This window comes from Cyprinodon variegatus, unplaced genomic scaffold (assembly GCF_000732505.1).
Source record: "Cyprinodon variegatus isolate N-32 unplaced genomic scaffold, C_variegatus-1.0 Scaffold907, whole genome shotgun sequence".
NCBI classification, from domain to species: Eukaryota; Metazoa; Chordata; class Actinopteri; order Cyprinodontiformes; family Cyprinodontidae; genus Cyprinodon; species Cyprinodon variegatus.
The window spans coordinates 83,273-84,724 of record NW_015151360.1 but is presented as its reverse complement, the minus strand read 5'-3'; the positions used below and the strand labels follow the sequence as shown (position 1 = coordinate 84,724).

At 44.9% G+C, this 1,452-nt stretch overlaps 1 protein-coding gene across 1 annotated transcript in view; it reads left to right on the top strand.

Annotated features, from left to right (window-relative positions):
* LOC107099783 (tetraspanin-5-like) overlaps positions 1 to 1,452 on the top strand; it is a 15,538-nt gene that overhangs the window by 2,499 nt on the left and 11,587 nt on the right. Inside the window, exons 2-4 of the mRNA XM_015398043.1 lie at positions 411 to 461; positions 733 to 879; positions 969 to 1,139. Coding sequence (XP_015253529.1) covers positions 411 to 461; positions 733 to 879; positions 969 to 1,139 — 369 coding nt within the window. The remainder of the gene's footprint in view (positions 1 to 410; positions 462 to 732; positions 880 to 968; positions 1,140 to 1,452) is intronic.

The following is a 1,452-nucleotide window of genomic DNA, read 5'->3' as shown; positions in this document are numbered from 1 at the left end:
TTTACACACGATAAGTTATCTCAGTTACTGAGCTCGGACCGGTCTCGGCACGGTTTTTTTAAGGGTAGCGTAAATGGGGTAATAGATTCACTTCTGCCATCTTCTGGACGTTTTTGGTATTGGATTTTCAAAAGTTAAATTTAGTCTACAATCATTCATGGAATCATTCACCCATGGCCTTCCTGCATGGCTGGAAAATATACACACGTTGAATTAAAACCACTCATTTATTGAACAGGTTGTAATAATTAAACTCTGAATATGAGCGTACTTTTCCTTTAAAAATAATAGCTGTGAAGCAGATGCAGCTTAGTGCAAGCTGAGGCGTAACTGAGGGGATATTTCTTACTTTTCCTGTCATTCTGCATCTGTGCGTTCTCCACTAATCAGAGGTGGCTGGTGTCTTGCAGCTGCTGGGCATGGCCTTGGTGGGGATCGGACTGTGGGCATGGAGTGAGAAGGTGAGCTTCTTATTTAGCCAATTAAACTGGAAAGGAAGTCAGTCTAATGCGTCTTGTTTGATATTAGGAGCGTAAAAAATGCTAAGCTAACAGTTATTATCTGTGATGTTGTTTTTTTGAGCTTTAGAGGTTGGTTTCTGGTTTGACTGGAACCAGTTTCCCTCCCAGCTGATGCCGTCATCCGAGGCGGTTTTCTGTCACTTTGACTTTTCGCCAAACATTCGCTGAAGGAGGCACAGCTGCGTGAATCACAGTGTTCTCTGCTCCCCAGGGGGTTCTGTCCAACATCTCATCCATCACCGACCTGGGGGGGCTGGACCCCGTGTGGCTCTTCATGGTGGTGGGAGGGGTCATGTTCATCCTGGGCTTCGCCGGCTGCATCGGAGCTCTTCGGGAAAACACGTTTTTGCTTAAGTTTGTATGTTCCGTTCCGCGAGATGGAAGATCAGACCCGGAAAAGTGTCTGTTTGGTTTCTGTTTCTGATTCGTGGGTTCTGCTTGTTCTAGTTCTCCGTGTTCCTGGGAATCATCTTTTTCCTGGAGTTGACGACAGGGGTCCTGGCCTTTGTTTTTAAGGACTGGATTAAGGACCAACTTAACCTGTTCATCAACAACAACATCCGGGCTTATCGGGACGACATCGACCTACAGAACCTCATCGATTTCACTCAGGAATATGTGAGTCCTGTTTTAGTTTTCTCCACGCATAACCTTTTATAATCTGGATTTTCCAGCCATCTCTATGGCTACGTTCTCACTGCAGGCCTGGAGGCTCAATTCAGATTTTTTTGTTAAATACGATTTTTTTTTGCACTGCCGTTCAAATTTCCAAATATATGCGACTTGCATTGTATGAATGCCGTTCACACAGGAGATCACATACAAGTGTCCCGCATGCGCAGTAGAGGACGAAATGACGTCACAGGCCAGCGTGCTCTATGTTTAGATGGTAGTGCTGAATAGGGGTGTAAATAATAATCGTTTTGTATCG